We start from the raw sequence: 23,152 nt of genomic DNA, 5'->3' as shown, positions 1-23,152 counted from the left end.
TTCTCCTTGGAACTCTGCCATGCAGGCCATTTTTGCCCAGTCTTTTCCTGATGGTGGAGGCATGAACGCTGACCTTAACTGAGGCAAGTGAGGCCTGCAGTTCCTTGGACGTTGTTGTGGGGTCTTTTGTGACCTCTTGGATGAGTCGTCGCTGCGCTCTTGGGGTAATTTTGGGCGGCCGGCCACTCCTGGGAAGGTTCACCAATGTTCCATGTCTTCGCCATTTGTGGATAATGGCTCTCACTGTGGTTCGCTGGATTCCCAAAGCTTTGGAAATGGCTTTATAACCCTTTCCAGACTGATAGATCTCAATTACTTTCTTTCTCAATTGTTCCTGAATTTCTTTGGGTCTCGGCATGATGTGTAGCTTTTCAGGATCTTCTGGTGGACCTTACTGTGTCAAGCAGCTCCTATTTAAGTGATGCCTTGATTGTGAACAGGTGTGGCAATAATCAGGCCTGGGTGTGGCTAGAGAAATTGAACTCAGGTGTGGACAACCACAGTTATAGTATGTTTTAACAAGGGGGGCAATCACTTTTTCACACAGGGCCATGATGGTTTGGATTTTTTTTCACCTTTAATAATAAACACCTTCATTTACAAATTGCATTTTGTGTTTACTTGTGTTGTCCTTGACTATTGTTTAAATTGGTTTGATGTTCCGAAACACTTAAGTGTGACAAACATGCAAAGGAACAGGAAATGAGGAAGGGGGCAAACACTTTTTCACACCACTGTATTTATCCATTACAGGAATGGATATACTGCCAATTTGCACAGTGCTTTACATTCACGTCTGTCCCGGCCCTCAAGGAGCTTACAATCCAAGGTCCCTAACCTATTGAAGACCACTTATGGCATATGTGAGGCTGCAGAGAGGATGGGCTTTAATACCCACATGCAGCAAATAAGCAACCATGGGAGCTGAGGTTTCAGTGCTGAGAGCATGCTTCACTGTGGGCTTCTAATAGACTGACGGTAAGTGACTGAGCTGTCAAAGACAGCTCCTGGTTTCTGTTTATGATTGGGAGCCAGCAGGTCAGGCTCCTAATCATGTGACCACTGTGACGGCCAATCACAGGATCGGAAAGTACGTCCCACCTCTTGTTGGTTTTTTTAAGTTAAAATAATAACCATTTTATACTTTCCTGCGCTGTACAATAGTTTTGCACAGGGCAGCCCCTATCCTCTTCTTTTGAGGTCTCCCACTGACGCTCCTCTTTGGAGAGTGTCCCCATAGAAAGCCCCTTTCTATGGGCGCAATCATGCAGGCTTGCGCCTGAGCCGCCCTGTTTGTGACTGTTGACAGAGACAGTGCGGCTCGGCCCCGCCCCCTTGCCTCAGGATTTGACTGACAGCAGCAGAAGCCAATGGTTTCTTCCACTATAAATCTGCCTAGAGAGGAAGGAGAGAGCTGCAGCTTTCGGGCACCGTGCTGGATCGAGATCAGGCTCAGGTAAGTGCGCGCAGCATGCCATTGGAATTAATGGCACCTACACACATCTGCTGCTTTTTCTGTGCAGGTGGTTGCGGCTGCAGGGACAGGTGCAGAGCTGCAGCGGGAACCACCTGCACAGATGTGAACCTAGCCTAAGGGGGATACTGCAGGGGGAACTGCATGCAGAAGTTTCAAATTAAGGAAAAAAACCTGAAGGCTTTAGAACCACTTTAAAGTGAGAGAGGAAACCCATGCAAGCACACTGACTGAGATCTGAACCAGGGACCCCAGTGCTACAAGGTGAAGTACTAACCACAGAGGCACTAAGCTCATTATACTTCTACAAAGCCAAAGTGGCACCTAGTACATGATCCGACTCTTCCAGGTGTGGGTTGTGCATGTTTGCCACCGGCAACCTGCTCCCGCTGTGATTATAGAGAGCAGGAGCTGATCTGCAGGTACCAGTGGACTCGATGTCCACCTGCACCCGCTGATCATCCAGTACAGAGGCAGAATGGTGGTCTGCCTATGTAAACAAGGCAGATCACCATTCTGTCAGTAGGAAAGGCATGGATCCTGTGTGCCTGCACACTGGGGAAATGGATCCATGCTTTCTCCTAGTAAAAGCACCTCCCACAGTACACAAAAACACTGGCTAGGCACACAGTTATCCCTTTGATCGCCCCTGATGTTTCCCAGTACATACTTTTAGCACTGATCACGGTATTAGTGTCACTGGTCCCCAAAAAGTGTCAGTTAGTGTCTGACTGTTTGCCGCAATATCGCAGTCCAACTGATTGCCGCCATTACTAGTAAAAAAAAAAAATATATATATATATATATATATATATATATCCTATAGTTTGTAGACGCTATAACTTTTGCGCAAATCAATCAATATACGCTTATTGGGATTTTTTTTTTTTTTTTTACCAAAAACATGTAGCAGAATACATATTGTCCTAAACTGATGAAGACATTTTCCTTTTTTTTTTTGAAAATGTATTAGTTATGTTTTATAGCAAAAAGTAAAAAAAAATATTTTTTTTTTCAAAATTGACAACTTTTTTGTTTGTTTAGACCCCTTTTACACTGGGGCACTTTGCAGGCGCTACAACGCAAAAAATAGCGCTGCGGTGTCTGCAGTGTGAAAGCCCGAGGGCTTTCACACTGGAGTGGTGTGCTGGCAGAACGCAAAAAAAAATAAAAAATCCTGCTAGCAGCATCTTTGGAGCGGTGAAGGAGCGGTGTGTATACCGCTCCTGCCCATTGAAATCAATGGGGCAGCGCGGCTATACCGCCGGCAAAGCGCTGCTACAGCAGCACTTTGCGGTTGGTTTGAACCCTTTTTTGGCTGATAACGGGGGTTAAAAGCGAACCGCTAGCGGCCGAATACCTCCGCAGATATGACGGTAAAGCGCCACTAAAAATAGCGCCACTTTACCGCCAACACCGCTCCCGCACCAGTGTGAAAGGGACCTTATAGTGCAAATAATTAAAACTACAGAGGTGATCAAAAACCACAAAAAGAAAGCTCTATTTGTTGGAAAAAAGGACATTGATTTTATTTGGATACAGCGTCGCACGACTGCATAATTATCAGTTGTCGTATCACAAAAAATTGCCTGGTCATGAAGGGGGGGGGGGTCAAGTTGTTAAGCAACTGAAAGTGGTTGCTCAGGTTGGAGAAAACTGAATTGTTTTTAATGGGGTTGTAATATAGGAGTTATAATCAAATCCTTTGTCCTTTTTATGCAATTGGGAAAAAAAATAGAGAAAAGACTTTGCAAAAAAAAAAATCTGTTTAAAAAACAAAACAAGAACTGGTTTCAACAACAAATTAAATCATTCATAAAAGAAAAAGAATTAACAAATAAATAAATAAAATAAAAAAGAATGAATAAATAAATAAAAGAAAAAAACAGCAAATATACCCTTAATTAAAAAAATAAACAAAAAAAAGAGGTGTGTTGCCAGCAATAGCAGGGCAAGGAGCTATAATGATGTAGAAATCTCCGTAACACATAGCAACCAAATGTCACCTATCAGCAGTCGGGAGACGAGGACTGCCAATTGGTTGCCGCACTTTGCAACATCCCTCTTTGCCTTATTGAATAAGCCTGATACCTTTAAGCCCAGTGTAACTTTTTTTATTATTATTATTTTTAATATGAATGCAAAATTACACCAGTTACCCGCTCCTCAGGTGGACACAATCCACAGTTATTAAAACTAAAGCACTTTAATAACGTGGGGAAAAAAAAAAAGAAGAAGAAAAAATAGAAAAAAAAAAATGTAGCTTCACTTGCCATTCCCAACCCCCCCCTCCCCATTAAGACCCTGCACCCCCCTCCCTCTCCTCTTCCCTTTAACTTCTTCAAATTAATGAGACAACGGCAGACAGGGGAGGTGGGGTGGAAGGTAACCGGCACTTGTGTGAATAGAACAGTTGTTAAAAGTAATATTGGAAAGCGGGCTTTGGCCTGGGGTGGCGTAAGCAGCAGAAATCCGGCTAAATCGTTAAATAAACAGAGCTGGAGCCAGGACTGAATCCCTCGGTTGGTTACTGTATACTTTCTGTAACGTGGCTCAGAATAGATCTGAGGCTTGCGGGGAAAGGAGGCGAGAAGGGGCTTCAGAATTCCAATAAAGACCTCAAATTGAAGGAGGCCCTGCTGTGAGTTTCTGCCGGAAAATTAAAGAGCGCTCAATCTTAAGTGACAGATGACTTGTCTCAGTGTCACAACTGCCAGGGGGATTAGTGATAATATGGCAATATATTACAAAGGGAGGGAGAGAGCGGGGATAAGCTAGAGACGTTTCTTCCTTCACAGGGAAGATCTCTTGAAGGAAACATCCTTCTTCACTTGGCTTCCCACCAGCCAGCATCTTCCACGGCCCTCACCAGCCTATATAAGCCCCAATTCTGCCTATAGCCACCTCTTCCACCTAGAACATATGTCCTGGGTGTTCTGCATGTTCTCCCCTCTATTTCATTATCTCTGTTCCTGCTAACCTTCACTTCCATCACGCCCCTTTGGGTTCTTGCCTACTTCCTCAGATGTTCTAGAGCCCCTACGTGCACAATGAAAAAAAAGTCTCCTGGGATCAAAGTAAAGCGGCAATAAACCCATCAAAAAATGTTTTATATTGCGGCTTACCAATTCTTAGATGTGGTGGCTGCATTCGTTTTCTTTTTGAGGCTTTTTCCCTTTATTTTCACCCCTGGTGAGCCAGCCAGTAACACAATTCTTGTCTTAGGATGTCTAAGGCCTTTTTTTTTTTAAATCACATGGTGATCCGGCCAGTAAATCTATTTTACAACTTCCATTAACAGACCAAGCTGTCCAGCAAAAGTGGTTGTTGGCAGTTAGATAGTTGAAGAAACGAATGAACACTGACAGAGGTGCTTACAATGGTCAGCTTATTTATGTAAAACTTTAAAGCGGAGCTCCACCCAAAAGGGGAAGCTCTGCTTATCTGCTTCCTCACCCCCTCTGGTTCCACATTTGGCACCTTTCGGGGAGCGAGGGGAAAGGGTACCTGGTTTTCGACAGGTACCGTCCCCACTTCCTGGAGACCTGGCTGCGGCAAGATCCCCCAGGAGTTCAGTCCCCCTCCTCATTCCCCTGCTGCCGTGCCATCCACAAAGCGCAGCGGGCAATAGGGAACTGGCTGTAATGGTTTCCCTTACAGACAATGGCGGCAGCAGCACCTAAGAGCTGATGGAAACATCGGCTGGGGTGCCAACATTACGGGATTTCAGGATAGGTAAGTGTCCTAATATTAAAAGTCAACAGCTACAGTATTTGTAGCTGCTGACTCTTAATTTTTTCGTGGGTGGGGGATTCCGCTTTAAGTACAAAAGGAAAAAACTGTTCTTTTAATGGTTTATAAAGTGTCAGCTGGAGTTAACCTTTAGTTTGTTTGATCATCTAGTCCAGTGGTTCCCAAACTGCGGCCCTTGGGGTGTATTTCCTTCCACTGATACAAGATACTATTCCCCCTCACTGAAACCAACAGGGCAATATTCATTGTACTGACATAAACAATGGGGCACTATTTCTCCAATTGACACCAACAATGGGGCATTATTCCTCAAGCTGACATCAACAAAAGGACACTATTCCTCCCACTGACACCAGTGACGGGGCACTAGTCCTCTTCCTAATACCATAGATGCTTTGTTTACTTCCACTGATGCCAGGACAATTTCTACCCCCAATGGCCACAGTCTGGCCCCCCTAAAGTCTGAAGGGCAGCAAACTAGCCTTTTGTTTAGAAAGTTTGGAGACCCCTGATCTAGTCCATCTAAATCTGCTAGTCCAGTGGTCCCCAAACTGTGGCCATTCAGGCGCTTTTCCTTCCACTGATACAAGATACTGCCCCCCCCCCCACTGAAACCAACAACAGGGCAATATTCTTTCTACTGACATAAACAATGGGACATTATTCCACAAATTGACACCAACAATGGGGCATTATTCCTCAAGCTGACATAAAAAACGGGGCACTATTCCTCCAATTGACACCAACAATGGGGCATTACTCCTCAAGCTGACATCAACAAAGGGTCATTAGTTCTCCAATTGACACCAACAATGGGGCATTACTCCTCAAGCTGACAACAACGAGGCACTATTTCTCCAATTCACACCAACAATGGGGCATTATTCCTACCACTGACACCAGTGACGGGTCACTATTCCGATTCCTAATCCCATAGATGCATTGTTTACTTCCACTGATGCCAGGACAATTTCTACCCCAATGGCCAAAGTCTGGCACCCCTAAAGTCTGAAGGACAGGGAACTGGTCCTTTGTTTAGAAAATTTGGAGACCCCAGATCTAGGCCATCTAAATGTGCTAGTTCAGGGGTCTCCAAACTTTCCAAGCAAAGGACCAGTTTACTGTCCTTCAAGCTTTAGGGGGCCGGACTGATCAGTGGGAGTAGAATATGCCCCAGCATTGGTGCCCAATCATCCTTTTTACTGGGATAAATCGTGCCCCATTGTTAAGATCAAGGAAGAATTTAGTACCCCATTGATGATGTCACTAGGGAGAATGGTGGCCCATCATTGGTGTCAGTTGGTTGAATAATGCCCCAAGGGCCAGATAAAGGCAAGCAAAGGGCCACATATGGCCCCAGGGATGCAGTTTGGAGACCACTGTGCTAGTTCATCTAACACTCCCCTCTCCCCACATTGCTGCTGTCTAAAGGTGGCTCCATTGCTCCTCCGCCCAGAATTCACACCAGATGCAATTCAGTGCGTTTTTATTCTGCTTCAAAAACGCATTGGGCAGTGTTTAACTTGAAATCCAATGGCCCTAGTTCACACCAGTACAGTCAACAAAAGAAGAACCTGCTGCAGTTTTCTGTATGGAATACACCTGGAACACAACAAAATGCAAACACACACCTGAACGCACATGTCAAAAACACACTGGAATGCTGCAAAAACGCATCAGAATGCATCACAAATGGACATGCAGAAACGCATCTGAAACACAATTGTGATGTTAACTGGCCATAGGACAGGATTTGTGATACTGGCTGGATTACCAGATGAGAATAAGCAGGAACAAAAGCCTAATGGTCCATGCACACTGGCTTAAAAAAAAAAAAAATCGCTGCTTTGACAGGAGTTTTGCATTTTTTCTGTAGAAGCAGCAATGTTTTACTGTGTCCATGCACATTAGGATCTTTAGAAGCATATTTTAAGCTCAGCGTTTTGAGGCAGGAAGAAAAACCCTTCTGGTTTGTGTTTATACAGTCAGGTCCATTAATATTGGGACATCGTCACAATTCTAATCTTTTTGGCTCTATACACCACCACAATGGATTTGAAATAAAACAAACAAGATGTGCTTTAACTGCAGACTTTCAGCTTTAATTTGAGGATATTTACATGTTCCATAGCCAGGTGTGTGGTATTCCCTCATTATCCCATTTACAAGGAGTAGATAAAAGCTCCAGAGTTAATTTCAAGTGTGCTATTTGCATTTGGAATCTGTTGCTGTCAACTCTTAATATGAGATCCAAAGAGCTGTCACTGTCAGTGAAGCAAGCCATCATTAGGCTGAAAAAAACAAAACAAACCCATCAGAGAGATAGCAAAAACATTAGGTGTGGCCAAATCAACTGTTTGGAACATTCTTAAAAAGAAAGAACGCACCAGTGAGCTCAGCAAAACCCCCCAAAAAAACAGAAGACCACGGAAACCAACTGTGGTGGATGACCGAAGAATTATTTCCCTGGTGAAGAAAACACCCTTCACAACAGTTGGCCACATCCAGAACACTTTCCAGGAGGTAGGTGTATGTGTGTCAAAGTCAACAATCAAGAGAAGACTTCACCAGAGTGAATACAGAGGGTTCACCACAAAATGTAAACCATTGGTGAGCCTAAAAAACAGGAAGGTCAGATTAGAGTTTGCCAAACATCTAAAAAAGCCTTCACAGTTCTGGAACAACATCCTATGGACAGATGAGACCAAGATCAACTTGCACCAGAGTGATGGGAAGAGAAGAGTATGGTCCAAAGCATACCACCTCATCGGTGAAGCATGGTGGTGGTAGTGTCATGGCATGGGCATGTATGGCTGCCAATGGAACTGGTTCTCTTATATTTATTGATGATGTGACTGCTGACAAAAGCAGCAGGATGAATTTTGAAGTGTTTTGGGCAATATTATCTGCTCATATTCAGAAAAATACTTCAGAACTTATTGGACGGCACTTCACAGTGCAGATGGACAATGACCCGGAGCATACTGCGAAAGCAAGCAAAGAGTTTAAAGGGAAAGAAGTGGAATGTTATGCAATGGCCAAATCAATCACCTGACCTGAATCCGACTGAGCATGCATTTCACTTGCTGAAGACAAAACTGAAGAGAAAAATGCCCCAAGAACAAGCAGGAACTGAAGACAGTTGCAGTAGAGGCCTGGCAGAGCATCACCAGGCATGAAACCCAGCGTCTGGTGATGTCTGTGCGTTCCAGACTTCAGGCTGTAATTGACTGCAAAGGATTTGCAACCAAGTATTAAAAAGTGAAAGTTTGATTGATGATTGTTAATCTGTCTCATTACTTTTGGTTCCTTAAAAAGTGGGCGGCACATATACAAACTGTTGAAAGTCTGCAGTTAAAGCACATCTTGTTTGTTTCATTTCAAATCCATTGTGGTGGTGTATAGAGCCAAAAAGATTAGAATTGTGTCGATGTGCCAATATTTATGGACCTGACTGTAGATTATAGCTTATAGATTGGTAAGCTGCAATATTTCAAATTTATGTTTTTGGGTTTAATACCACTTTAACCACTTGACCTCTGGAAGGTTTTACCCCGTCATGAAAAGGCCATTTTTTGTTATTTAGCCCTGCGCTACTTTAGCTGGCAATTGCGTAGTCATGCAACACTAACCAAACTGAAAATAGAAATATTTCACACAAATAGAGCTCTCTTTTGGTGGGATTTGATCACTATTGGATTTTTTATTATTTGCATTATAAATAAAAAAAAGACCAAAAAGGTTATACTTTCTGTTTTTTAAAACATATCCAATAAAATACCACTTCTCATAACTTTAGGCCAAAATGTATTATTACATGTCTTTGGCAAAAAATAGAAATCTTTTTTTTTTGTTTCTGTTAAAAAATGTTGCAACAGTTTGCTACAATCTCTTGCTATAAATAAAACAAAATCAGTGTATGTTCTTTAATCTGCGTGAAAGTTATAGAGTCTACAAACTAAGGGATTATGTGAGGGGTGTACTCACTTTTGTGAGGTACTCTACATAACATCTGTATTACCTGCCAAAGGATTTGTATTTATATCTACCCAATTCTGAGGTTTACACAGCACGTCATTGTCTGGCAGGGAAGGTGACCTAAACTTTCTTTATTGCAGTTTCACTTTCACTTATAGGTTTCTTTTCAATCCCTACCCAGTGACTGGACAGTGAAAGGAGAAGCAGCACACTGATAAGTTTTTTCTGTGTTATGCTCCATCTATCAGCATGCCTCTTATATTTCAAACCACCTGATTGGCTCACTGTGCTGCTCCCGCCTCCCCGAGCAATGCTGTACGGTAGACTGCTTATATCATAAAGTCAAACTGCTTTCATTTAAAACACATTTAATGATGTGTTAAAAAAAAAAAAAAAGTATGAAAAAAGTCACATTCCTTTTTTTTTTTTTTCCTGCAGTTTTCCATCCCCCTATGTCAGGGGTTCTCAACTCCTGTCCTCAAGACTCACTAACAGGCCAGGTTTGCAAGATAACTGAAATACATCACAGGTGATATCATTTGCTGCTCAGTGATTGTAGTATTCTAGTCTGCATCTCCCCAAGGTAATACTTAAAACTTGGCCTGTTATGTGATAGTACAGAATGCCTCCTGCCCGCCAAGACTGCCCAACAACGCAAACAGCAAGGAGCTGGCTGTTTTGATAGCCAGAGTTTATCTCCAAGCTCCCGCACATACTGACATGCCGTTCCTCTCTTTGCATTCCCCTTGCTGGAACTTATCTTGGAAGTCAGAGATAAGCGGTGGCTATCAAAGCAGCTGGCTCCTTGCTAGCTGAGTTGTCAGATGACTGCAAGGGGAGATGGGGTGTCCTTCCTGAACACATAGCTAGCCTCCCACAGAACGCAAGAAGATGTAACACAGTGCCTGGCACTGCATAGTGGCACGAATGGCGGCAATGTTATTAACAAAAGTAAAATTACACTTTTTTGTATAGCCCAAACTTACACCCCTGCACTTAATTCCACAAAACTATCAATGCCAAAAACTCCCTCTCCTGTTATATCTACCAGATCTCAGTCTGGAAAATCTTGACGCATTCTGTTCAGAGGAACAAGCATTTTATGGTGCCCCTGCTCCTCTGAGCCAAGTAAAAAATACGCACTCAAACCCCCCCCCCCAGACCAGGCCACTTCTATTGGACCCCTCAGATCCTGCCCTGAACATACAGGTATGTTGTCAGGTAGACCTTTTTTTATATTAGTTTGAGATTCTCACCTTTCCACCAACTCTTTTGATTTTCAGAAAGTCCTCTAAAAGTAGGTTGGACAATACTTCTTCCATCTTCATTTCGGAAACACTGAAAAAAACAAAAAGAATAATGGATTTCCCAGTGAGGTAGAGATACACAGTTCCAGAGGCTGATACTTTATTTGTGGCTTAGTGGCTAATCACTAGACATGTGCAATTTCTTTAGTTCCCAATTCTTTTTTCTTAAGGAATTTTGACAAATTTGTTAATTCCGAAATCTCCAAATTTTTCCATTCCTGAAATGTCGAATTTCCAAATTTCGAATTTCCAAATTTTCTATTTTCCAAAAATTTCCAAATTTTTGGAAATTCGAAAATTGGAACATTTTGGAAATTGGAAATTGGAAATTAGGAAATTCAAAAATTCTAAATTTATGATATTTGAAAATTCTAAATTAAGAATGAAAATCTGAAAATTCAAAAGAATGAAATGCCTATGGGGGGCCATTGTTTATAATAGGTATGCTCCTATATGAGAAATGCCGGGGGTCATTGGGGAAAGTAGGAACTAATGTTTACTTTTTTTTTTTGCCTTTGTGGAATAATTGATATACTGGATTTTGAAATTCTATTATTATACTTTTCGTTCAGTGTGTATGATGTCTTGTTGTGTTTGTCTAAACTAATGTAACACAACGATCTAATATTAATAAATAGCAATAATAAAACCTTTTTATTATTATTATTAATGTGTTCCATTCCATTTGTTTAGATGCGGCATTCGTTATTTCGGATAATTCGTAACTTCAGATAAATTTGTATTTGTTTCATTCACAAACAGCCAAATTTGAAAGGAAATTCCAATACCTATAATTCCATTGATGGGCACTAATAGGCTGCACTGAGGAGGGATTGATGAGGCTGCACTGATATGTGGCACTAATGGGTAGCATTTGTGGGCACTGTTGGGGCTGAGCTGATGATCAGTGCCCTAATTATCAGTGTAGATGTCCCTCGTGTGAATTTGCTGGTTATCGGCTCTCCTCTCTTCACTCGCTGTCAGCAAATACTGGTTACACTGATCTGCTGTGACTGTACACAGCTGGTTACATGGTAAAAAGCCGCTGTGATTGGCTCTTATCTGATCACAGATCCATGCCAATGCACGACGCAGAGGGCGCGATCACGGTAGAACATCCATAGACGCCCTCCCGGCCCGGTAGCCATCTTTCGGCTATATGTGGGCAATAGGTGGTTAAAGTGGCTGTAAACCTCACACATGAAATATGAACAAAGCATATCCCTCTATAGTGTGTACTTATCTAATTTATGAGCAATAAGTGTCATTTATGTTTGCTGCTTCATTTCACTGCTCTCTGCATGTTTTCCTGCCACCTTTTATTGCTTTCTGAAACACTTTGTAATAGTGATGTCACTTGCATTAACACATCAGTTTAACATTTCCCACTTTAATATAGATATACCTGTTGCTTATTTTTCTACTTCCTTTAACCACTTCAGAAAAAACAAAAAAACACTGCGCTATCCAAAAAAAAGAGAAAGCAGCTAACACACTAAACTGGATAATTTAGTTAAAATAATATGTGCATAAAAAGTGTTGCGCTAAAGAACGTATTCCGTAAAAAAGTGTGGCAAAAGTGGCTTAAATGTTTTGCGGATTCAGACTCTGAAAATTATTAAACATCTGAAACAATACCTGATTCAAAGTCACTACAAACATGTATATACAAAAAGAAAGTCCTTTTATAGAAAATCAGAATGTGATCCCCCTTAGTGCAAACATGAAGAGATGGAAAAATCCTTCAGTCCATAGAATGTTGATCATAAACACCCTGGTGCTGACACCACCACACAAAGAAGGATGTAAGCTTACCGACCGACAGCTGCACTCATCACCCCAGTAACGTTCGTCTTTTACAGGTGGATCTAGTAACCCGAAAGCAATGTCATGACATCACTTCCAGTTTACAGAAGACTTAAAGGCACCAAATTTTTTTAAAATGTCAGTATTCAAAACTGCCAAACTTGGCGTTTTGAATGCTTTTAAGTGCAAAGGAGGAATTTGGGGTCTTATAGACCCCAAATCCCTCCATAAAAGAATACCGGTCACAAGGGATGCTTACATTCCTTCTGACAGCAATAAAAGTGATCAGAAAAAAAAATGTTTCAAAAGGGACAGTGTAAAAAAAAAAAAAAAATGTAAAGCATCCCATCTCTCCGTGCTCGTGCGCAGAAGCGAACGCATACGTAAGTCATGACCGCAAATGTAAACAGTGTTCAAACCACACATGTGAGGTATCATTACGATCGTTAGAGCAAGAGAAATAAGCACAAGACCACCTTGGTAAATCTAAACTGTACAATTTTTTAAAGCATCGCCTATGGGGATTTTTAACCACTTTAGTCCCCGAGCCTCATTTTGAGGTTTGTTGTTTACAAGTTACTTAGAACCCCCAAACATAAGAGAAAGACGTCTTTTTCTCTGGCTCCTTAGGAATGTTTGATCTGAGTAAACGAGGAGATGGAAACTCTTGGAACTCCAGTTTGCACCTTTAAGTTATTGAGGAAGTCCCTCATTCTTCTTGACACTCCTTCTGCCAGATCCCTGAGAACTGCTGAAGAATTCTCCCTATTGAGCACGCGGGGGCGCCTCCTCATAAGGAGGCTTCAGTATCTTGTAGGCTTCCTCCCCCAAGACCTCTTTTGTCCCTGGGTTAACTCTGAGGATTACCTTTTGAACCTAGCAAACCCAAACACTCAGTTAAGTGTACATAAATGTGGAGCGGATCATTCAGCAAGAGACTGTTGAATACTTGGGAATGGAGGTATCTCAAAATGTACACTAATCTGAATCTTAAACCGTTATTAGTTCAATTTAAAGATAAATGCTGGAGTTGGTGTAAATTTCTATTGACAGTAATTGGTAGAGCCAATCTTAACAAGATGATATGGACTCCGCAATTACTTTATATACTCCACAACCCCCCCCCCTTTTTTTCTATAATATCCCCAAAAAAAAAAAAAAAAGTAAAAAAAAGATTTCTTCATCAGTTTAGGCCAATATGTATTCTTCTACATATTTTTGGTAAACAAAATCACAATAAGTGTAAATTGATTGGTTTGCGACAAAGTGATAGTGTCTTCAAAATAGTGGATAGATTTATGGCATTTTTATTATTATTATTTTTTTTTCTAGTAATGGTGGTGATCAGAGATTTTTAGTGGGACTACGACATTGTGGCAGACAAATCAGACACTTTTGACACTTTTTTGGGGCCACTGACATTTATACAGTGATTAGAGTTAAAAATGGCCACTAATTATTGTATAAATGTCACTGGCAGTCCCTCTCCGAAGAGCTCCCTGGTGCTTTTGGGTCTTAACCTTGCCACTCAAAGCTCACCCTGTCGTAGGCCCAGCCATATGTGTTTGCAATGCTCTGTGTAAAAACCCGGTTATCACCTCCTCTAAGTCGCCATTATACTCGGTATTGGGTAATCTGAGCAGTCCATGAATTCACCTATAAGGTGCTCAATGGTTGGTACTACACTCCCCCCCTCCCCCCCACCACACACACACACACACACACACACACACACACACACACACACACACTTTTACCTCCCTGCCTATCTTTCTCTGTTTTCTTCCCTCCCTCTTTTCTGCCTTGAAAATGTTGGGTACCCATCTTTTCTGTGTTCAATTTAGTAGTCTTACCCTGAATACAATAGTGGTTCTACTGCTAAGTCTACGTCCTGGGTTTGGAACCTGTATACTTGATGAACTGATATAACCTGACTACTTTTCCAATGTTCGAATTTGAGTTATTGTCTTGGCTACCTATCAAATCTTAAATAAAGAATTTGAAAAAAAAAGTCACTGGCAGGGAAGGGGTTAACACTAGGGGTCAATCAAGGGGTTAAGTGTTCCCTAGGGAGGTGTTTCTAACTGTGAGGGCAGTGCAGTGACTGGAGGAGGAGAGAGAAGCTCAGAAGCGATTGCAGGTGGCCGGCGGACATCTCGGCTGCCGGCCATATGCATCAGCTCTGGCGTCGCGCCCCTTAATAGTCCTAGAGCGGCCGATGTACAATGATGGCGATTCGCCCAAGAGAGCCAAACCTATCATGTGAAAAAAATAATAATTTACGGGTAAAATTATTCGATAAAACATGGCAGGAAATGAAAAATATTACAAAACGTAATGGCTATTTGCCCCGTTTATTGAATAACTCCACTTATGGAGAATTAAAGAAACTGGAAGGGTTTGATTTATGGAAGACCAAAGGGTTGAGGTATATATCCCAAATATATCATATTGATGTTTTAAAAACATTTACACAACTAAGTAATGGATATGGGATTCCAAATCAAGGATTCTTTCAATTTCTCCAGCTTCGACATGCTATACAGGAGCAGGCACGTACCCATGTATTGAAACTTAGTAAATCTATAATAATCTATACTAATTTGATTGCTGTCAGTATTCCATTCTAAGTTTCAAGAATCGGTGGATATACCTCAAGGACACAATGGAGTCGAAACTTAGGGCCTATATTGGATGACCAATGGTCATTGCCCATGGTTTCTCTATCTCCTACACAAAAATGTAACCAATTATTAATCCTACATAGGACTTGCCAAACTCTGGAGACATTATTTAAATGGCAGCGCAAGGATACACCCTTATGCCCCAGGTGTAATAGGGGTCCAGTCAATCTAATACATATGCTATGGAGATGCCCCAAACTCCACCGATACTGCCACGGGGTTATTTCTACTATTAAAGCGGTTTTGTACAGAAAATTGAAAGTTCATCTTATTCAAATGGCTTTGGAACATAGATGCAGTTATGACCATTGAAATAAAATAATATGCAGTATTTACCTTTTATTTTTAATGTTTATGCCGACTTCCGGGCTCTCCTCCCGTGGGAGTAGACGTGTTTATCGGCTTCGCAATGGTCCCTGGGAACTTTTTTAGCTATTTCCCAGGAATCCGTGGGGGACACAGTCATGCCGAAATCGCGTGAGATTTCGGAAGTAGGACGCCGGTCACGTGACGAGGGCGTGTCCGAAATTGCCATTTTGAAAGTGGGCAGGCAGCTCTATCTGCCATTACCACTATAGCACACGAGGCAAGAGGAAGGAAAACAAAAAGGACACTCAATGAGCATGTGTGGATGCTGGGAGCTCAGCGTCATCGCATCCAGGAAGTAAATGCCTGTGGGCTTCAAACGCCCACAGTGAAAATGGAAACCGCGGGACTGCTTTTTTTAAAAGTTTTCCTTAGCAATGAAATCGTCACGCCGGGGGTTAAAAAGATGCCGATCGTGACTGCAAAGACACCGTAGGAATCGCCCACCAGTGACACAGGTAAAAAAAAAAAAAAAACTACAGCGGAATCCCGCTTTAAATCTCTTTTTGGAATTGATGTTAGAGCCAGGTATATGTCTTTTGGGTATGATAGATGATTGGGGCTTCTGGAAAAACACCCATATACCGATAGTTAGGACTCTTTTTCTGGCTTGTAAGCTTATAGTACAAAAATTGATGTCTTTACATCCCCAATAATAAATGAATGGAAAACACAAATTAAAGAAACTATACTAAGGGAAAAATATATTTTTTTACATAGAATTTTTTTTGTGTTTTGTATTGATTCTAATACAATTTATTAAAAAAACATATCACTTATACAGAAAAAAAAAAAAAAAGTATTTATGGCTCATAATATATATATTATATATATATATATATATATACACACACATATATAAATATTTTTCCCCATTTTGAATAAAGTTTGGAGGGGTTTTTATTGCTCCATATGTTAGTTGTGTGGTATTTTATCCTCTCTATTAGTCCCGACTCCTGGTGACCATTGTAACCAAGAATGAAAGTGGAGAGATATTCTAAATTTTATAGCTGTCACCAGAGCAGGAGGTGAATGGGACATCAGTATAGCATTTCTTTCCACTTTCCTAATAGTTTCTGTAGTCACCAAAACAGGAAGTGATGAAAATCCTTGGCAGAGATTCTAAGGATTCCCTATACTACCAAAAAGAAATACAATTAAAGACTATAGATACATTGACAAACATTCACTATTTGCAGCGTATTTATAGTTACAGTGTCCATAAACAGCAGTATCTATTGTAGAATGATAAAAGTCAGGGAAAGCAGCACGATATATTCCAGGGGTAACAAAACATCAACCACAAAACCCTTCTCAGCCATAAAAACACAAGGCACAAAATGACTACAACTCCTATGAGAGATGATGGACTTTTATCCCATGATGTCTCACCGTTTGTACTCTACTCACCTAATCTTGTGACCCGCCAGGGTTTGCATATAATCGGCCTCGGAGGGTATAAGAATGAGCAGGCTGCTCCCCTGGGCACCAATTCTCGCTGTGCGTCCGACGCGATGTATGTACTCGGCAGCAGTTGCTGGAGCGTTGTACTAGGAAGTGATTGAGAAAAGTGTAACAATATTAAAGAGGAACTCCGGTGTATCACAGTAGACAGTTTATCATCTATTTCTGGTAATGAGAGAAGAGCTATCATGCAGTTTATAACCTTGCACCCTACAAATATCTGTACTGTTCCCTGCTACCATATCACCAGGACAGCTCCACCTGCCCATATGGGAAGCCCCAACTGCACCATGGGAAAGGTGTCCCCCCCCCCCCCCCATAGTTTTGACATTCTTAGCTCATGTTATCTTATGTGGCTTCAGCTCATGTGAATTCAAGCATCTCTGTACACAAATTACATGTATATCATTTTTTCACACACATAGAGATTTCTTTTGGTGGTATTTAAGCACATAGTTAGTCAGGTTGAAAAAAGACACAAGTCCATCTAGTTCAACCATAAAAACCACGACTGAGTATTTTATTTTTTGCTACAGTATATAAACAAAAAAATACTGACACATTTAAAAAAAATAAAAAAAATAAAAACACCTTTTTTTGTTTCTGTTACAAAATTTTGCAAATAATCTTTCATCATAAATTTAGGCCAAAATGCTACACTCCTATGGTATAAATAAAAGAAATCGGTGTATATTAGTCTGTGTGAAAGTTAAAGTCTACAAACGATAGTGCAATCCGATCTGGAGAGGGTCACAAGATATGAATGCACCAGGAAACCGACTTCGGTCCTGTATGCATCTCTCCTTAGGGTCTCCTCTCCAGATCTGTCAAAGCTCCGTCAGCGATGGACACATGACATCCCAGGACTAGACTGAGGACTGGGAGGACATGTGGGATTTCCCCTTCAAAATCCTGGTCTCACCTTGAGACCATCTCATACAATACAAAATACTACACTGGGCATATATAACCCCGTATAGATTGCATGAAATGAGAACCTCCCTGTCCTCGGAGTGTTGGAGGTGTAGAGGGGATCCGGGCAACTTTATTCACATCTTCTGGGCCTGCCCAGCAATTAAAAACTACTGGTCACAAGTACTATCTGTAATACAAGAAGTGGTGGGAATAGATATAGTCCTAACCCCGCAGATATGCCTTCTAGGCTTAGTAGAAGAATTAGCCCCCCGGGATCGCAGAGAGAACTCTGATAGGACTCCTGATTTTCTATGCCAGGAAAATGATCTCTCTGCTGAAAAAAATGTGCCCCGCCGTCCAGATTGCTATGGAAAACACATGTCAATAAAGTACTACCACTCTATAAGGAAACATACCAAAATAGAGGATGCCCCAAAAAATGTGGGCCAAATGGCTAGCGGAGGCCTCCACGGCAACCGCAGACTGACTGAGCATGTACATAATACCACTCTATGGGTGGATGTGACTTGGGTGACTTTTTTTTGTTTTTGTTTCGTAATCTTTGATACGGGATCATTTGATATCTATTATGGTCCCTTGGGTCTCGACTGAAAGATCTGATCCTTAGATATTTCAATTGAGCAGAGCCAATACAGCACTAGGTTGTTTGTATGTTCTTTTCTTGTAACATGCTACAGCTGTATGGCACGAATAATGGAAGCAGTCCAATTGCCGGCTGGCACTGACTCCTGTGTGGGTCTAATCCCAAGGCTGTGGCAGGTTTACTGTTTGTCTATTTGTATGTTTTGTACTCAAAAAATAAATAAAATAAAAGTCTACAAATGATGGTATATACAGTGCCTTGAAAAAGCATTCATAGCCCTTGAAATTTTCAACATTTTGTCATGTTACAACCAAAAATGTAAATGTATTTTGTTGGGATTTTATGTGATAGACCAACACAAAGTGGCACATAATTGTGAAGTGGTTCTGATTTTTTTTTACAAATTAATATGTGAAAAGTGTGGTGTGCATTTGTATTCAGCCCCCCGAAGTCAATACTTTGTAGAACCACCTTTCACTACAATTACAGCTGCAAGTCTTTTTGGGATGTCTCTACCAGCTTTGCACATCTAGAGAGTGACATTTTTGGCATTCTAACACATGAATATGCTTTGGTCTAAACCATTCCATTGTAGTGCTGGCTGTATGTTTAGGGTCGTTGCCCTGCTGGAAGGTGAACCTCTGCCCCAGTTTCAAGTCTTTTGCAGACTCAAACAGGTTTTCTTTCTAAGATTGCCCTGTATTTTTGGCTCCATCCATCTTCCCATCAACTCTGACCAGCTTCCCTGTCCCTGCTAAAGAAAAGCATCCCCACAACATGATGCTGCCACCACCATGTTTCACAGTGGGGATGGTGTGTTCAGGGTGATGTGCAGTGTTAGTTTTCCACCACACAAAGCGTTTTGCTTTTAGGCCAAAAAGTAAAATTTTGGTCTTATCTGACCAGAGCACCTTCTTGCACGTTTGCTGTGTCCCCCACATGACCTCTCACAAACTGCAAACGGGACTTCTTATGGCTTTCTTTCAACAATGTCTTTCTTCTTGCCACTCTTCCGTAAAGGCCAGATTTATGGAGTGCTGTGGATCTCTGCAGCTCTTCCAGATTTACAATGGGCCCCTTGGCTGCTTTTCTGATTAATGCTCTCCTTGCCCGGTCTGTCAGTTTAGGTGGACTGCCATGTCTTAGTAGGTTTGCAGTTGCGCCATACTCTTTCCATTTTCGGATGATGGATTGAACAGTGCTCCATGAGATGTTCAAAGCTTGGGATATTTTTTTTATAACCTAACCCTGCTTTAAACCTCTACACAACTTTATCCCTGACCTGTCTGGTGTGTTCCGTGGCCATCGTAATGCTGTTTGTTCACTAAGGTTCTCTAACAAACATCAGTGGGCTTCACAGAACAGCTGTATTTACACTGAGATTAAATTACACACAGATGGACTCTATTTACTAATTAGATGACTTCTGAAGGCAATTGGTTCCACTAGATTTTAGTGATGGGGTATCTGAGTAAAGGGGGCTGAATACAAATGCACGCCACACTTTTCAGATATTTATTTATAAATAATTTTGAAAAACATTTATAATTTTCCTTCCACTTCACAATGTGCCACTTTGTGTTGGTCTATCACGTAAAATCCCAATAAAATACATTTATGTTTTTTGTTGAAAAATGACAAAATGTGGAAAATTTCAAGCTGTATTAATACTTTTTCACTGTATACTTGAAAATTGATTAGTTCTTATGTACTATGGACTATCTCATTTTTGAGGCCCTAAAATGCCAGGACAGTACAGATATCCCCCAAATTACCCTTTTTGGAAAGCAGACCGTCCAAGGTTTTAAGTAAGAGGTATGGTGAGCTGTAATTTTTTGTCACAATATTGGGCAAAATTAATACATTAAAGTATAACTAAAGGAAAAACTTTTTTTTTTCTTTGGACAGAGTAAAGAGAGATTAGAACACTTGTGAGTTTTTATTGTTGTCTGTGCCTCTGGTAAAGAGATTGCCCCTCTATCTGTCCTGGTTACTAGTGCTGGGACAAGGTCATCTAGAGCAGAGGTTCTCAACCCTGTCCTCAAGTACCCCCAATAGGCCATGTTTGCAGGTTTTCCTTTATCTTGCACAGGTGTTTTAAATCAGCGTCAGTGGCTTGGTAATTTTGAAAGCTATTTTATCCAAGAAAAATTCCCAAAACATGGACTGTTGGGGGGTACTTGAGGACAGGGTTGAAAACCACCAATCTACAGCACAAGGCAAGCATGCCAAACTGCGCCCCCATCCCCAAATGTATGAGCATAAATCCCCACCCCCAAAAAAAAACACTGAACACTAATCTGCATGCTAATTCCCCCTCCTCCCAGTACTAATCCACCCCCTGCTAAAATCCCCCCTCTTAGCATAAATATTTGCACACCAACCCCCCAACTCAAATGCCTCCTGCCCCAAAACAAAAATTCACCCCTCCTAGCACAAAACTTTTACCCCTAAAATTTTCCCTCCTCATACACCCCCCCTTACTTTAAATTCCTCCCTCCCAGCACAAATTCCCCACAAATCCCCCTTCTAGCACAAACCCTCCCCCCTCCTAACACAAATCCCCCTAGATCACCAGTTTTAGCACCCCCAAACTTCCTTTCCTAGAACAATACTTACCCTCTGTCGCCCCCAAATTCCTCCTTCCAACACAAATCACCCCCAATCTCCTTGTGGTGCACCCCTACTTCACATAATGCCACAGTGCCCAGGGCAGCTGCCCCTCCTGCTGTTTACCATTATCATTGAAAGGGAAAGTAAAAGAAAATCCCAAATTTTGGGTTGTCCCCAGAAAAGTAATGGAGGGGAAATCTTCTATGGGCATGGCGAGTTTTTGGTAGTTGTAATTTTTTGCCAAATTTTTTGTGAAAATTAGGAAATTAAATTAAAAAAAATATTCACAATTTAAAAAAAATGTTTTTGCATACTGTCACCAACGGGGCCAAATAACGAAAGTTTGTTAGATGAACTCTCCAGCATCTACCAAACACAATCGAAAAGACTGACCCTTAAAAACTTCTTGCAGGAAGGCATCTGTAAAACCCTAGATCATCGCTGGATATTAGGTATAGCCAGCAACTACAGAAAAACATGCAGCATCTTATTTCTGGGCAGCTTAATACTGCAAACATGTGCAAAAAAAAAAAAAACACGGCTGGCTTGTCAGGCAATGATGTACACACGGAGAATGACGTATGGCCGGGTGGAATTCTTGGCACCCTAATTACCCCACATATAACATAGACTGTGGCCTTTCCCCGGCAGCCCATAAGGAATATATCAGCCGATGCAGCTCCTTAACACTAAAAAGCAGCCGAAGTGGCTCAGATGTGGCTGTCAAGGGAACGCTGCAGTGTGACATGTGAAGACAAAATGCATGCCAGATTTGGAGCTAATGGGACCTCTCTCCTGAGAAGCTGTCCTTTGCCGATCTCTCGCTTTCACCTCGCTCCCCGTCTCATCGTTAGCCTGCTTGCATCTATTCTCAGAGACGTCGCTGACGTGAGGAATGGGTAGGTGACATCGGGCAGGCTCTGTATCTTGATTAGGGCGAGACTGGGTTCATACACCGCACAAATGCTCCCGTATATGGAAAAAGGAACAAACTCGCCTGCCATCTTCAATATATCCAGAGATAATCTCGCTTGTTGCTGCCATATGTCCGACCCATGTCTCTACAAATGAACAATACACAATCCCCATCTTCAAATACAGCTTATATTATGGGGAATAGAACTTCTGAATTATAGAGGTGCCCAGGGAAAGGATTAGGTTCTTTCGATAAAATTAAGAAGTTGGCTGGTATTTACAGCCCTCAGCTCATTAACGCGATTGTAAAGGATCGTTTTTTATTTTTATTTTTTTAAACAACATACATACCTCCACTGTGCAGCTCGTTTTGCACATTGGCCCCAAAAGTCCCCTTCTGGGGTCCCTCGTGGCTCCTCCCCGCATCAGATAACCCTCTAGGAGAAGCGCTCTCCCAAGGGGGTTATCTTGCTGGTGCTCTCCCGAGTCCAGCATTTGCATCCATAGACACGAATGTCGTACTCGGCCCCGCCCCCCGGGAGCCAATGGCTGTGCTGCTATCAATCTATCCAATCAAAAGCCGAGAACACCAGGCAGAGGAAGACAGTGCGTCTCTGGTGTGTGAAATTCCAGGGCTCAGGAAAGGAGAGGGAGGCTGGGAGGACAGACACAGCCAGGTGTTATTTCACCTTAATGTATAGGATACATTTAGGTGAAAAAACACAAGGGTTTACAACCCCCTTTAACTTCCATAAGAAGTGAGGGTTACATGCAGATTGCGTACTTATCCAAACACGGCCATGCTGCGACCGGCCGCTTACTAAGGTTGGGACTGCTGTAGATACTCAAAAGACTGAGGAGTAATTAATGGCAGCAACTTAAATATCGGTATGCTGCAGCATGGTTAAATTTTCAGGTAAAGCATTTAGATAGCCCTCACCTCTTGTGTTAAAGTGCAAGTTCACCTTTATACACTTTTTTCTTAGAAATTCAAGCTCCCCTATGCACCAATATAGCATTCACATACTTTTTTTGCAACAATATCAAATTGTTTTCATTAAATCTACAGTCACTTACTTTTCTTGTCTTAATCCCTGTTTCCAGACATTTCCATTAGTAATGTCTTCTTCCTTACAGACTGTAGGTCATGACACAAGAAGGAGTTGACCAGCTGACCTCATTAGCACACACCCTGCATCATCCACCCACCCATTCCCAGGTGCACATTTTTTAAATGAAATGCAATCAGTGACACCCTTCTCACTTCATACAC

The 23,152-nt window shown here is 41.7% G+C and overlaps 1 protein-coding gene across 2 annotated transcripts in view; it reads right to left on the bottom strand.

Moving 5' to 3' along the window:
• The window catches only part of DDX31 (DEAD-box helicase 31), a 137,681-nt gene that overhangs the window by 51,215 nt on the left and 63,314 nt on the right, over positions 1–23,152 (bottom strand). For both annotated transcript variants that reach the window (XM_077477687.1, XM_077477696.1), the window contains exons 17-18: positions 16,779–16,918; positions 10,462–10,543 (exon numbers count right to left, since the gene is read on the bottom strand). In XM_077477687.1, coding sequence (XP_077333813.1) covers positions 10,462–10,543; positions 16,779–16,918 — 222 coding nt within the window. The remainder of the gene's footprint in view (positions 1–10,461; positions 10,544–16,778; positions 16,919–23,152) is intronic.

The sequence above is a fragment of the Lithobates pipiens genome, unplaced genomic scaffold, assembly GCF_037356315.1.
Source record: "Lithobates pipiens isolate NorthernLeopardFrog02 unplaced genomic scaffold, aLitPip1_a1.2 Scaffold_1, whole genome shotgun sequence".
Classification (NCBI taxonomy): domain Eukaryota; kingdom Metazoa; phylum Chordata; class Amphibia; order Anura; family Ranidae; genus Lithobates; species Lithobates pipiens.
Note: the sequence above shows the minus strand (reverse complement) of the source record. Positions and strands in the feature narration are given on the sequence as shown.